This window comes from Convolutriloba macropyga, chromosome 2 (genome assembly GCF_964194025.1).
Source record: "Convolutriloba macropyga chromosome 2, txConMacr16.3, whole genome shotgun sequence".
In the NCBI taxonomy this organism is placed as follows: domain Eukaryota; kingdom Metazoa; phylum Xenacoelomorpha; order Acoela; family Convolutidae; genus Convolutriloba; species Convolutriloba macropyga.
Genome location: NC_134469.1, coordinates 4643361 through 4656235, shown reverse-complemented (window position 1 = coordinate 4656235; position 12875 = coordinate 4643361). Strand labels below are relative to the sequence as shown.

At 35.3% G+C, this 12875-nt stretch overlaps 1 protein-coding gene across 4 annotated transcripts in view; it reads left to right on the top strand.

Annotated features, from left to right (window-relative positions):
* Positions 1 to 12875, top strand: part of LOC142355851 (nephrin-like) — a 49265-nt gene that overhangs the window by 19923 nt on the left and 16467 nt on the right. For all 4 annotated transcript variants that reach the window (XM_075407890.1, XM_075407897.1, XM_075407903.1 and 1 more), the window contains 9 exons: positions 1198 to 1371; positions 2164 to 2304; positions 3470 to 3622; positions 4062 to 4235; positions 4540 to 4830; positions 7272 to 7369; positions 7653 to 7848; positions 8576 to 8710; positions 9579 to 9737. In XM_075407890.1, coding sequence (XP_075264005.1) covers positions 1198 to 1371; positions 2164 to 2304; positions 3470 to 3622; positions 4062 to 4235; positions 4540 to 4830; positions 7272 to 7369; positions 7653 to 7848; positions 8576 to 8710; positions 9579 to 9737 — 1521 coding nt within the window. The remainder of the gene's footprint in view (positions 1 to 1197; positions 1372 to 2163; positions 2305 to 3469; positions 3623 to 4061; positions 4236 to 4539; positions 4831 to 7271; positions 7370 to 7652; positions 7849 to 8575; positions 8711 to 9578; positions 9738 to 12875) is intronic.

The following is a 12875-nucleotide window of genomic DNA, read 5'->3' as shown; positions in this document are numbered from 1 at the left end:
TTACGAAGTTTTAAAAGTAATTTTGTGAAACCCGTTTTCACGCAAATATGACTAAACCATAGCTTTAAGGGGTTAAACTTATGCAGCAGAACTAGAAGGCTTAATAAGTTGTCAGTTAGTGAAGAAACGTTTCCCCATGTGAATAAAAATCCCCTTCCCAAAATACCCGCGACAATAAATGACCACCCAAAATGCCCTTAGGGCACGTTCTGTAAACAATTTGCCCAAGTTTATGTCTATAAACAAGAAAGTTTCCTTTCAGAACTTTCTTTAAACTTTTGTTAGCTAGATTTTGAGAAATTAACCCCTCCAAAAATAGACTGAATTGGACGCTTAGCTTAAGGCAGGTATGAATTGTATGTTATCTTTAGTAGTCAATGGGCTATAGTTGAAATGTAGGCGTAACGATACGCTTGGCTGTGTTAAAACGTCAATCAAAAATTCGATTGTGAAAAACAATCATGAGAATAATACCTGTTCATAAAGAAGTTACGCAACCGAGGCAAAGGAAAAATTGAAAGTCATTTATTATTACGTCACTGGAATACTTGCTTTGAAGAAATATTCACTTGAGAAAAGCATGAAAAATTTTCATTAATTAAACTGTTCAAATTGAATTGAACAAAACAATATGTTTTCACAGGTTAATTGAAGCATGAGTCATTGTAGTAGTTCAAAAATGATTACATTTTGGACGTTTTCTAACATCATTCGCGAGAAATTTTCATTTTTACAGTATAGCCTTCTTCAAAAAATACTGGTAAAAAAACTGGAAAAATTGTTAACCCAAAATCCAACGAAACGGGAGGTTGAAACTTTTGAACTGATCCACATTTATAAAACATATAAATTGAAAAAAAAATAAACAAAATGATTAGATTTTTTGATATTCTCAAATAAAATTGATTGCAATTAAATTCAACAATGAGTGACGTATTTTACAACAATAATAACACCTGACAAAAGATTTTTCTCAGTCATTTTAGGTGTTTGTTTTTATAGGTAAAAATGAGACGTTCATTGGTACGTTGTCGTGTTTATTTCGCAAACATTCTTTTGAGTATATTTGAATTATTTATTTTGGCATTAACATTTTGTTCCATTTTTAGATGCATTTTTTATCAGATTCCATTTTTAACAAATCTTCCGATATTAAAGTTTTATGGTCACAATATTTCTGAATTAATTTATTTGCAGATCTTCCGAGCAAGCCAGAGCTGATAGTGGAACCACAGAAGCCAGACAACACTTACAAAGAGGAGGATTCAGTCCGACTGTCCTGCATGTCCAGAGGAAGACCTCAGCCAGTGATCTCTTGGTTCAAAGACGACACTTTCCTAGACTCGGGTGCAGATCCAGTTGAAGATCAAGGTCAGTAAGGTTCTCCTACGGGTACTGTAAAGTTACTAGCCCCGCTGTGTGATAAGACCAAGCCAGCAGAGATTGAAAAATTGTCCCATCTAAAATTTTGCCGGAAAAAAATGAATTTGCGAGACATTGAGGTTAAATAAACAAACAAAACCGAAACCAACAGCTATGAATTTTGTTTATGAGTGATTTATAACCGTTAATCACAGTCAGAGTAACTTTCTAGTCGTTTTTTGTCCTCCTTGTCGCGTTTTAACACTGTTTGGGTTTAACCAATTTAACTTTTTCTAAGCAACATATTCTATGGCGTCATTTTCGAATCTTTGTTCGGTCTACCAACTACCGACAACATATATAGACTTGCGTCGGACGATTTGCTCTCAAAGCGGCTGTGGGTATTGTAAATTGAGGGGTGAAATGGTAGAGAGGTGAAGAGATGGTGTAGTTTATGTGGGGTTAAATTAATCAGGGTGAAAAGAAGTGGAACCAAAATCGAGAGCCATTTAATGGTCTCAACGACAAGATGTCGCAACCGAAATATTATCGTTTTTTCCATTATTTCTCCCTTTTGTTTTTATCTTTGTCGCATTTAAGACAATCCTTCGCTGTCATGGCCTTTTGACCTCAAGTTATCACCCGAATTTGATCAGCCTCTAATTGAGTTAATTAAAATTATGAAGCTTTGTCTGTTTCTCTCTCAGAGACGGAATAAATCTCAATATTTAATAAAAAATTGATGATTGAATTTTATGGGGCATGAATATTAGTCATTGTGGGTTCCATTGTTAATTTTAGATTACACAGTAAAGTACAGCTTCAGTCTCTCCCATTTGTCGAGAGATGACCATGGAAAGACTTTCTCATGTCAGGCAGAGAATGTTGTTGTGGCCAAAGACCAGACACCTCCAACTTCTAGCATCACATTCAAAGTTCACTGTAAGTCCAAACAATTGATCATCAACGCCAAAAAAAGTCATCTAACAAACCTTGACCAGAAAAGAATGGCTGAAAAAGTAGTCTAATTCCAAAGCAGATATTTGCCACGTTTCAGAGACTTTCGTAGTAGTCATTGGGCGCTAACAAGTTGTTTCATCGTTAAGTTATGCAACTGTTGTTATGGGACCAAGATTTGATTAAATGAAAGTATATATAACCTTGACCTTATAGCGAATTGTAAAGAAAACTACCGAATATGTGCTTTTACATGGGAAACCAGATGTTTTTGCAACACGAGCGCTGGGGTGAGTGGGTGCTGCTGGGGGGGGGGGGGGGGGGGGTTATAATATATTTACTTATTAAGTGCACACTAAAAAAAATTCAGGTAAATTTACCTTAACGCAGTTAAGGTAAACCTCTTTTAAGGTAAAATTTACCTTAACTTTACCTTAACTTGAGTTAAGGTAAAAAATTACCTGGACTGTGTTAAGGTAAAGTTACCTTAACTTACCTTAACTTTTTAAATAACTTTCTGCAGTACATAATTGTTTATTTTTAGTAAAATTATCAAACGAAATGTTGAAGTTTATTACAAGAGCTTTACAATGATTCTTATATGAAGCAATTTGAGCTAATATTTGTCGACCTACACTACATCAAACACCAAAAATACTTGTTTCAGGTAAGTTAAGGTATTTTTTCAGGTAAATTTACCTGAACTTTATTTAGTGTGTGGGGCACACAAAAGGTCCGAAATGACTTGAGAAAGATCCGAGTTAAAATGAGCAACTTTCGCGCAAATTCTTTGGGAAAAAAGTTGTTTGATGAACAGCCTGGTCCATTCTTACGAAATACTGATTTTTAAACTGTTTCCCGATACATACTCCCCCGGTGCATTAGATCAAAATTGAAATGGCTAATCTTTCCTTTTAATATGCCATGTAAACAATTATTAGTTCAAAAACAAACAATTAGTTGTTCGTACAGACTTATGAACAAAAATGTTCACGCGTTTCATTTTTTTAAATTTTTGTATTTTTTTATGTATTTTTATCTAATTTTGATGGATTTGACTTTGCAAAAAATACCTGTTTTCTCAACTTTTGCGCCTAAAGGAATTCCAATTCCTAATTATTCATGAATTGAGAATGAAGATGTTGTTTAGATCCTCCAAAGAAAGTGACAATAACAAGCAATGTTGAGAAGCCATTCATGGAGAACAAACAAGGAGTGGAATTCACATGTACAACTGAGAAGATGAACCCTAATGAGGTGACCTTTGAGTGGTTCATCAACGGATCACCTGTCAATTCTGCAAGTGAGTTAACACCTCAAATTATCTGGTCCCCAGTTCCAGTCCTTAAAAATATGGCGATATTTTCAGAATTGAGTAACTGTCTAAAATAACTATTCCGTGATGATATACTGGTTAAAGATTAAATATTAATCTGTAAGAGTAGAGTCTTCTTACGCTGAATTTAAAAGTTGACTAAATAATTAATGATCAGTAATTAGAAATATTACCCTTTAAACGGATAATCCACCTGACGTTTGCCGCATTGCGTTGAAAATGCGCTGGAATGAGCTGTTAGCGTTAGAAATGAGCTGAAAAACGCTGAAGTCAAGGTCATTCAACACGTTTCTTGTGAAATTTCTGCGTATTTAGGTAATTTGTAGCATACTTTAAAATAGTTATGCGCTGAAAGGCGATGACCCCCTTGACTTGGTAAAGTTCATGACTTTTTTTATTTTTCTAGACACAGAGAGAAATGACCCAATCACACAGGGCAATGGGTTCATTCTGAGTAACACAATGAGACTGAACAGACCCATGGACAGACAGGACCACAATGTCCCAGTCACGTGCAAAGTCACACCCACGCAGTTCCCAGACATGGTCGTGTCTGACACTTACCACATCGAAGTATACTGTTAGTACTAGTTTTTTTTTAAAAAATCAATTAAAAGAGGCTATTCCTGTAAAATTTAATCGGTCAACTCGGAAGTCGCAAGTCAACTCCTATATGCAGGTGTGAATTCTGACTGACAGTAGTTAATATAGTTAAATATTGTTTAATATAGTTTATAGTTAAATCAAACTGTATAAAGCTAATAATTGAGAAACTCAAAACTTTCTCAACTTGTCATAGGTATCCCTGAATGTAGACTCTTTTATCTAACAATTCAAAAAAGTTCTGCGTAACTGTTTACTTGTATCTTTTTGGGATTTTTCAGTTGAGCCGCAACTTCTGTCATCAGTACCCGTCCGAGTAGTCGTGAACGAATCATCCAGTACCAGTCTCGACTGTGGAGACGCAGAGACCAACCCAGTCATCTCCTACTACCAGTGGACAGGTGCCAAGGTCAAACAGACTGCGGGGTCAAGGCTAGACTTTGCCAAGGTCAACAGGTCGGATGCTGGGGAGTACTTCTGCAAAGCGTGTAACTGTGACAATCCTACAAATTATGCTGTCTGCCCGTGGACAGCTTGTTCGACTAGTCGGCAAATCACACTCGAAGTTGAATGTAAGTTCAATTTTAAATTGCTTCACCACAATTTGATAATTGCATCAGTTCTTGGTGTATAAATGCCAATCGTGAACGAAATTGCATAAACGAATTTTTTGCTAAGTCTTACCTAGGCTCTAATCTGCTCTATTTAAAATCGTTGACAAAAGTAAACCCACAAATTGCATTTTTATGTGCTACATTGTCTGATTTTGAAGTCAATTTTGGACAACATCATTTTCTGTCGTTTCTTTTAATGTTTATATCATCACTCGACCAAAATTGATCAGAAGTTTAATAGTTCCAAATTAAGAAAAACTGGTCTACTTAAAGCGAAAATCTTGGCAGAAGTTGGCCAGTTTTCCGTGAGCAGCAGTAAATTGAGTTCATGGAAGAATCTGTGCTAAATTGTCATGCCTCCAATATTTTAGGCAAGATTTTGCATTGTGAATTTGGCAATGTAAGGAGCAAGTTGAACAGATTTCAGGTGTGACTAAACTTACAGCTTCTTACAGTAACGTGTCAAACTTCCACCTGGATTTTCTCTGTGATCATACTTGCCAGTTTTTCTGAAATTGGATCTATTGAATTTCTGATATCTATTTTGTTTCGATACCCAGCTTAGTACGCCCACAAGGTGAACTTGCAATTTTTACGTAGTAACGTGCTATATAGCAATACATAAATTGTAATTGGGGCATAAAAAACACAGAAAAGACCGAAACAGAAAAGATCCATTTGATGATGATTACTAGGTGATTGATATAAAATAAAACGAAACGGTTTTAATTAATAGCCGCACAGCGATAGCTGGGGCTATTATTGGCCTTCTCTTTTTTTTTTTTACAATTCAAAGAATTTGAATTGTATTGGGGCGCTGTCTTTTTTTTTAAGATCTGTTCACACATTTTCATAATTTTTGAAGTCAAATTGGAGTGGTGATTTTGGTCACGCCGAAACAGGAAATGGAGCGAAAAAGCGAGTGGTTTTGCGGCGTGAATTTTTTTCGCTCTAATTTTAAAGTAGAGTGAGAAAACGGTGTTTGAACAAAAATTCGGTTTCTCGGTAGTGGTTTTTTGTTCACATGCGGCAATTTCTCTCTGATTTTTACTGTTTTTTCGATTTATTAGATCGGATTTTTTCTAAATGGTTTTCCCAATCCATTCACAGCTCATTCTAGGCATAATTTTTTTATTTGAATTAAATTTTAATTTCTCGCTAGTGGTTTTTTTTGTTCACATGCGGCATTTTGACATTGATTTTGTGTTTTTTCTTATTTTTTTGATCTGATTTGTTTTAAAATGATTTTCTCTATTCACTCATAGTCCATTCTAGGTCTAGTTTTTCTGTTTAGTCAATGAAAATTCTTTGAATTGTACGTCAGGACTTGTCCTGCTATGTTTTTTTATTTCGTCGTCATGATTTTTGTTACGACCATATGACGTCACAGCCACTTTCTGTTCATTCAATCATGCAATTTCAACTGAAGTGCGTGTGTGACGTCATTTTTCGCTCTTAGTGGAGCGAGGTTTTTGTTCATTCGCGTGATTAAAGTTTTGGCCACACTTGACTTACCTCACTCTCAAAAATGACTTCCTCACTTTGAAATAGACTTTTATTTACTTTAATTCAAAGAGAGAAGGTCAAATGGGTGTGTGTCACTCTAAATGAAGGTTATTTGAGATCAGCTAATAGAGGCAGCAATAACTTATACAGATTTTTATTCAAAATATAACAGATCAGCCTTCAATGAAAAGACGAGTTTTTTGTCTGTCTTTTTTACTGTTTTTTTAGACTGCCGATCTACGAATCTATTGCGGCTATTTTCTGGCAACCAGCCAGCTATGTTTATTTTGTCCGAAGTGACTTCAAAAAGGCAAATTACAATGTAAAATGGCAATTTGTGCGTTTACTTTTATCAGCGATTGTATAGCACGCTGTAGCTCATAGTTTGCGAGAAGGTCTGGTTAAACTTAAAAACAACTATGAAAACTTGAACGCAATGTGTACAACAATGAATTCATGTAAGAGAAATCCATCAACTTTAATCTTAAGCTCAACCCTATTATTACTTTTTTTATTATCTGCAAAATTGGTGTCTAATGTCCTTAATATACAAACGTTCGTGTAGTCTATGCCCTATTTCATTTCCGATGTGTAATTTTTGACCAGTACTTCTGGTTGTAATCTTATATTGTCGAACAGAAAAATTGCCTATGTCTACATTAAGCGTTATGAATAGTAATAATGAGATAACAAATTTGTCGTAAAGAAACGTATTTGGCCGCTATTTGATAATGAAAACATTTTTTTTATCATTAAGAAATAGGAAAGAGATAGCTACATGGCAATTTGCCCAATTCCAAAATACCCAATGTGTCATAATTTTGTTAATTTTGATCTGGATCTTTTTGTCCCAACACTGGGGAAGAGATGCAAATAATTATCTGCACTTTCAGATCCTCCTGAATTGATAACAGAGAGAACATTGTTGGAAGTGGACATTGGATCTCATGCCACCATCAGGTGCAAACAAATGGCGAACCCACCAGGACAGGTGAGTAATCAATCGCTAACATCTTTAGCGATCAATAATAATGATGACATTGAAGAGGGTAATTGAAAACTTTAAAATTAAAGTTCTGCATCTTTTCCGTTTGTGCCCCTAGCTTCATATATGCATATTATTTGCAACCACCGAACGTACGTCCTTTAGTAACATACAATGACTGACTATGTGCTTTTAACAACTGGAGGGGGGTACAATCAACTTGGGAACCCAAAATTCTGCTTTGTGCAAGTGAGAACAGTCGGAATTAGAAATCTAACTTGTGTTTCAGATCTTCTGGATGTTCGAAGACCAAGTGATAGATCCTTACGCAGTAAATCTTAAGTACAATGTGTCCACAGACAGACAGAGTCAGGTCTCTTCTCTCAAGATAGAAAGTGCTGTCCAGGCAGATGCAGGTCACTACACCTGTGGAGTTGTGAACAAATTAGGAGATGCCCAGGTCAAGATTCAACTGGCTGTCAAACGTTAGTCATTTTGTTTAGCTTTTCGTTAACTTGAAAATTTTTTTACAAAAAATTAATTTAGAAAGATTTCAAAAAGTGTATTACAAAGCATTGATTCAACCGGTGGTAATTTAAAATTGTAAAAATTTAAGTAAATTTTTGTTTTTACAAGGCTCTTCAATTTTTCTTTGTATTGCTCGCGGACTTCGGATTTAGATCAATTGAAGTAGAACGGGTATCAAAAATAATCAAATATCTTCATCTTGCGCAAAAAAAGAAATCATGTTTTGTAGAAAGAAAAAATTACGATGATTTAACTTTGATCACGATACATTTGAAGTGAAATTATTCGACACTATGCTTTTTCTCCAATGAATATATTTTCCCTCATTAATTTTTTTACTGACAGATTTCGAATTTAAATGAAATAAAACCAATTGAATTTATGGTACATAATAAAGCTGCATTTTACAAAAATATTACGTTTCTCCGCAGACATATTTACTTTGTTGAGGTTAAATTAGTTTTTTCTTGATGAATTTTATAATAATTCATCTAGAAAAAACTAATTTGACGTCAACAAATAAATATGTCTGGTGAGAAACAATTCTGTTTCTAAAGTGGTGCTTAATTAAGTACAATAAATTCAATTGGTTTTATTTCGCTTAAATTCAAAATCTGTAAAAAATAGAAATTAATGAGCGAAAAATTGATAATGTATAAACTGAAATTGCTTCGAATGTTGCAGATGCTCCCTATTTTGAATCAAATGAGAACACGCGTCTGGTCATCAGTGGAAGAGAGGGGGAGATATCTGCTGTGCTCTACTGCGTCGCCAATGGATATCCGGAACTGAGTTTTGACTGGATCAATTACCCCACAGGTAACATCACATTTTATCTTCTATCTCAACCCCTTGTGATCAAATTAATCTTCTCGTCATTAATTCCATGATGCAAAGTAAGGGTGTTGGATATTAGGCCATATATGGAAATTGTTTGCAACCACGAAACGCACGCTCTTTAGTGGAAATTATTTGCAAGAACCAAACGCATATTGAAACTTCGATTAGGCGAAGCCAATTTTTAGGCCAAAATTTTCATCTAACTTAGTGGAAATTAGGCAGAAATTAATGAAAACGATTAACGACGGTACTTCTAAGTCCGCATGGCGCTATAAAGTACCCAAGTGACCCTAACAATTTTTTACTTAATTGTTTACATAAAAGTTACTTAATAACGAGCTCTTCAAATGCCTGATTTTTTAAATTATTAAATCATTTCTACAACCCTCAGAAATAACCGGGACTGGCAAAGGTCACAGGAAAGAGACAAAAATATAACAAAAAATCTCAATGCTCAAGAAAATCGTTGATATGTATGAGGCTTCGAAAACTTTGAGACAAAGTTGGCATATTTGAGTGTGAACCCAAACTGAAATGCTGCAAATTTTCAATGCTCGAAAAACAAACGAGTGAAAAAAAATTCTACGCAAGCAAACTTTCTTGTTCTTTTTGTGGTTTTTTGACGATTTATTGGTCCAGAAGTTTGGATAGGCTATTTAGAGAATTTTAGTTTTGGCAGTCTGTTTAAATTTAAGTTTCTTTTTGTCAATAATTTTCTTCCATTACAATTTTCTCATTGGGGGGGGGGTGTTATAATGGGAAAGACCCGCTTATCTTATTTAGGTACAATTTACATTAAGTTACATATTTTCTCTTGTAACAAAAACTATTGTCTAAATTATTTCAGATCAATCAACCACTAAGCGTGTTGTGCAATTGGGAGCTAGCAAGTGGAGGTCTGAACTGACAATCAGTCCAATATACGCGACCTCCTTCGGGAACTACACTTGTACTGCTAAGAACATCATGGGTGCTGATACTTGGAGGGTCGAACTCAGCAAACCACGTGAGTCATACCTAATTCAACGGGGAGTTATATTTCATAGGAAACTTTTTGTGTCTCTAAAAATTTAAAAGACTTTTATCGCCCATATTTTTAAAAGACTTTTATCGCCCAAATTTTTATTCAGCAAATGAAAGCTTGGTTAATCGTTAATAACGCGTTAGCAGTAAGTTTTATTGGAGTTAAATTTGATAGGAAACTTTTTTGTCTCTGCGAAGATTATTTTTAAAAGACTTTCATTGTCTAAATTTTTAGTCAGCAAATGAAAATTTAGTTGATAGTTAGTAACGAGTTAGCAATAAGTTTTATTGGAGTTAAATTTGATAGGAAACTTTTTTTGTCTCTGCGAAGATTATTTTTTAAAAGACTTGTATTGCCTAAATTTTTAGTCAGCAAATGAAAGCTTAGTTAAAAGTTAATAACGTGTTTGCAAGAAATTTTATAAGGAGGTACATTTCAAAATCTCAACTTTTTGGCTTTAAAGATTATCTTTAGTACCAAATTTTTGGTAAGCAAACAAAATCTTAGTTAATAACGCGCGCTACCAAAAGTTACAATCAGATCAAATAAGATGATTCAATTATTTATTAATGTTATGATATCAGCTTTCGAGTTCAGATCTTCAGTGCTGCAAGTCCACAGGGATTTGAGAATATTATGATCTACACAATCGCATATTCAACTTTAAAAATTGTATATTTTAAAAAAAAAATTGGAAAATTTTTCAAACAAAGTTTGCAAAATATGATCGGTTAATTTTGCTTAAATTTGCGCATGCAGGATCGACCAATTAATTGAATCTATTCTGTTTTGTAAAGTAAATACAAATTGGTTGACATAAATGACAGTTAGAAAATTATTATTTAATCAAGAAACAGATGGATTCTAAGTTCATTTTTTTTGCGATTTGAATTACAATATTTGAGATTCATTCACGATCCTCAAAACTAGATGACAAATGCTTTAAGGTCGATTCGTAATTACAGTTCTTGCTAAAAGGATTCTTCATTAGAAAAGATCTATCGAATCCATGAAATATGATTAGCAGACACCATCATAACATGATTAACAGACTCAGTATAATTCGTCAGCCAGTTCTGATCTTTTGAATAGACACTACTTGAAAATTTCTTGGCAAATGTTACTTAACCATTTAGTCAAACAGATCGTAGACGCGACGTACAGAAATGGTGGCCGGCGCCACAAATCAGATCTGAGATCCTCAACTGACACAGACGTCTGTGGGTTGTCTTACATGGACTGACTTTAATTCAATTTAATTGCATTCAAAGTTAAACTTGAGCTAAAATCAAACCTTTAATTTTGTTTAAAGAATTGCACGAGAATTAGACACATAAGATCAGAAAAGGAACCGTTGCAATCTTAAAAGTCAATCTTAATCTCTTGGGCTGAATTCTCGCTACTTTTGGAAATGACGGCTGTTCCCTGTAATCTCGGAATCGGAACACAAAATCTCCACTCACAAGTTTTCAAACGTGTAATAGTATAGTTAAAACTGAAAGATTAAATCTAAAATCTAGCAGATGCAGAGCAAAGATTATTGACGTAAAAAATTCGAAAACCGATCAATATAGTTTTTTTGAACAGTAAATTATAATTAACTTGGTTATCATAACTATGGTAATTAATTTAACAGATCAGCAGTTCAATAATTCTAAATTCAACTGTCCATTTCAAATTTGCACGCGTGAAATAATCGTTTATATTCTCCCCACCTTGGTCAGGTAAGAATAAAAACTCATGATTGAAGGATTTAACAAATTGTGAATGCAGTTGTACATTCAATTAGATGTCTTTGAGAAAATTCGTTTCCATCGGTGATTTCGAAGTTTCTCTGCTGATGTATGAGGACAAAAACTGGTAAAATTAACTGAAGTCCCCACTCATTGGGCGACATTTAAACACAGAAGGGCTCCCCTCTCATAAAGTGAGTCCGATATCACTTGATGTTAGTGAGTTCTTGAACCGGATTTTCTTCACCCTCTCATTGGGCATAGCGGCACAACTGGATGCGACAGTCCCCATTAATTCTGGATCAAAATCGCGAATCTCCTGATATCAGCATTGTAGCTGAGCCACACATGGCACTTAATGATACCAGTTGAGAGAGGCGACTGAAGGCTACTGATAGGCCTGAGGGCTGGAAACCTCTGTTATCAGAAAAAGAGCTATTCTTTTCAATGTTTTCCGCGTTGTTTCGGATAGTCCGCCAAAAGTTTCTAACGCCAATGGTATGAAGTGGATGCCCATATCGCTGCACTTCTGTTAATAATGCCCAATCTGTCTGTCTTCTGCTAGGCTTAGAGCAAAACCACATGTCCTCGACGCATCTGAGATAAGACTGGCTTGCAGTGGGGACGTAATGGTGACGTCTAAGGCTGCGGGTTGTCCTGCTATAAAACTGGGCAAATACACGTCGCCTGGTCTTGAATTACTTTCCGGCAGAAGATGTTTGCTCACATACAGGGGAAAGATTGGCCGACGAACAAGCTGCCATTATTGCGTCTCGTACTCTGTCATGACGAGAGATAATATCGCCACGCCCGTGACATGAAACGGCATGATCTCCAAATATGCCCAAAATAGCTGACTTACAATATGGACATCTCCTATCCGAATCATAGAGTTGAATTCCTGAACGATATTTCAGAGCAGCTCGGAACTCGATAGGTTGAAGGTGTAGGCCAAGAGCAGAGATAGGTGCTGCCATCAACCAAGCTCCTGATTGAGGTAGGGAAAGAGATAACAGTATAGCTTTTTCTCTGGCGGAGGTTTGACCTTCAAGAAGGTTGCTTAGAGCTGTATTGTCAAATTGTTTTTGAATTTTCTGTTGCGTCAAATGAGAAATCCCCTAAGTGCTAAATTCCTCCACTAGGTCTGTGAAACTACTTTCGTGTGTTGGGTTCACACCAGTAATTTGTTCTACTATGGTTGCTGACTGGGATAAGGAACCAACATAAGCTGCTTTGAATTGGTTCAGAGAACGTCGAACTCCAGCTCCTGTTTTGCTTATTGGCAGGCATGCTTGGTCACATGAATTATCGCTGATTACAGAACCCAATATATTTTCAAAAGTTGTTCGTTGGAGATGATCAAATTTTTCAAGCATTTTGTTACTCT